Genomic DNA, 792 nt, shown 5'->3' on the forward strand with positions numbered 1-792 from the left:
GGAGCAGAGATTCAAACAAGTGGCCGAGGCCTACGAAGTGTTGTCGGACACCAAGAAACGCGACATCTATGACCGCTACGGCAAGGTGGGCGTGGATGGTGGCAGCGGCGCCAGCGGCAGGCCCTTCGAGGACCCCTTTGAGTTCACCTTCACCTTCCGCGACCCGGCTGATGTCTTCAAGGAGTTCTTTGGTGGCCGGGACCCATTTTCCTTTGACTTCTTCGGAGACCCGCTTGAGAACATCTTGGGCGGTCAGAGGAGCTCCCGAGGAAGCAGAATCAGAGGGTCTGCACCCTTTTTCTCCACCTTCACTGAATTTCCAGCCTTTGAGGGTAGTTTTTCTTTGGATACAGGATTTACTTCCTTTCGTTCCCTGGGAAATCACCACTCTAGATAGGGCAGGATAAGTGTGCTGGTATCTGTGCCACTGGCTAAAATAAACTTCATTGTTGAGTGGTCAGCAAAGGGTCTGGCATAAAGCATCTCAGAGGGCATGAGTCTTTATTAGTTCTGGCTCATTTTAACAATTGAAGATAAACACAAAATGTTTTGATATGTCCTGGATTAGTGCTGCTATAAATAAGAAATTTTACGTTTCCAGAAGTATGAAGCAGTCTATTTAAAGAATTTTCAAAATTGAAAATCTCTTTTTAAAATGTCTCAGCCCCCAAGAAAACACCACTATCGGCCTCTATGTGGGCACTCATCTTTTATGGAAGAGGTGAGAAGCTTTTTGGAGTGGTGAAAAAGGGCATGTCCTCTGGGACATAGATGACCATCTTCAGCCCCCTA

At 47.0% G+C, this 792-nt stretch overlaps 1 protein-coding gene across 1 annotated transcript; it reads left to right on the plus strand.

The window, feature by feature from the left end:
- Positions 1 to 7: 7 nt before the first annotated feature.
- On the plus strand, positions 8 to 373 carry LOC100949970 (dnaJ homolog subfamily B member 3; the record flags this gene model as incomplete). The annotated part of the gene is given in 2 exon segments (XM_012814035.2): positions 8 to 251; positions 254 to 373. Coding segments are annotated over 2 exon segments (306 nt in total), but the record flags the coding sequence as incomplete, so codon positions are not given.
- Between the last annotated feature and the right edge of the window lie 419 nt (positions 374 to 792).

Source organism: Otolemur garnettii, unplaced genomic scaffold (assembly GCF_000181295.1).
Source record: "Otolemur garnettii isolate 467f Iridium unplaced genomic scaffold, OtoGar3 scaffold00710, whole genome shotgun sequence".
Lineage (NCBI taxonomy): Eukaryota > Metazoa > Chordata > Mammalia > Primates > Galagidae > Otolemur > Otolemur garnettii.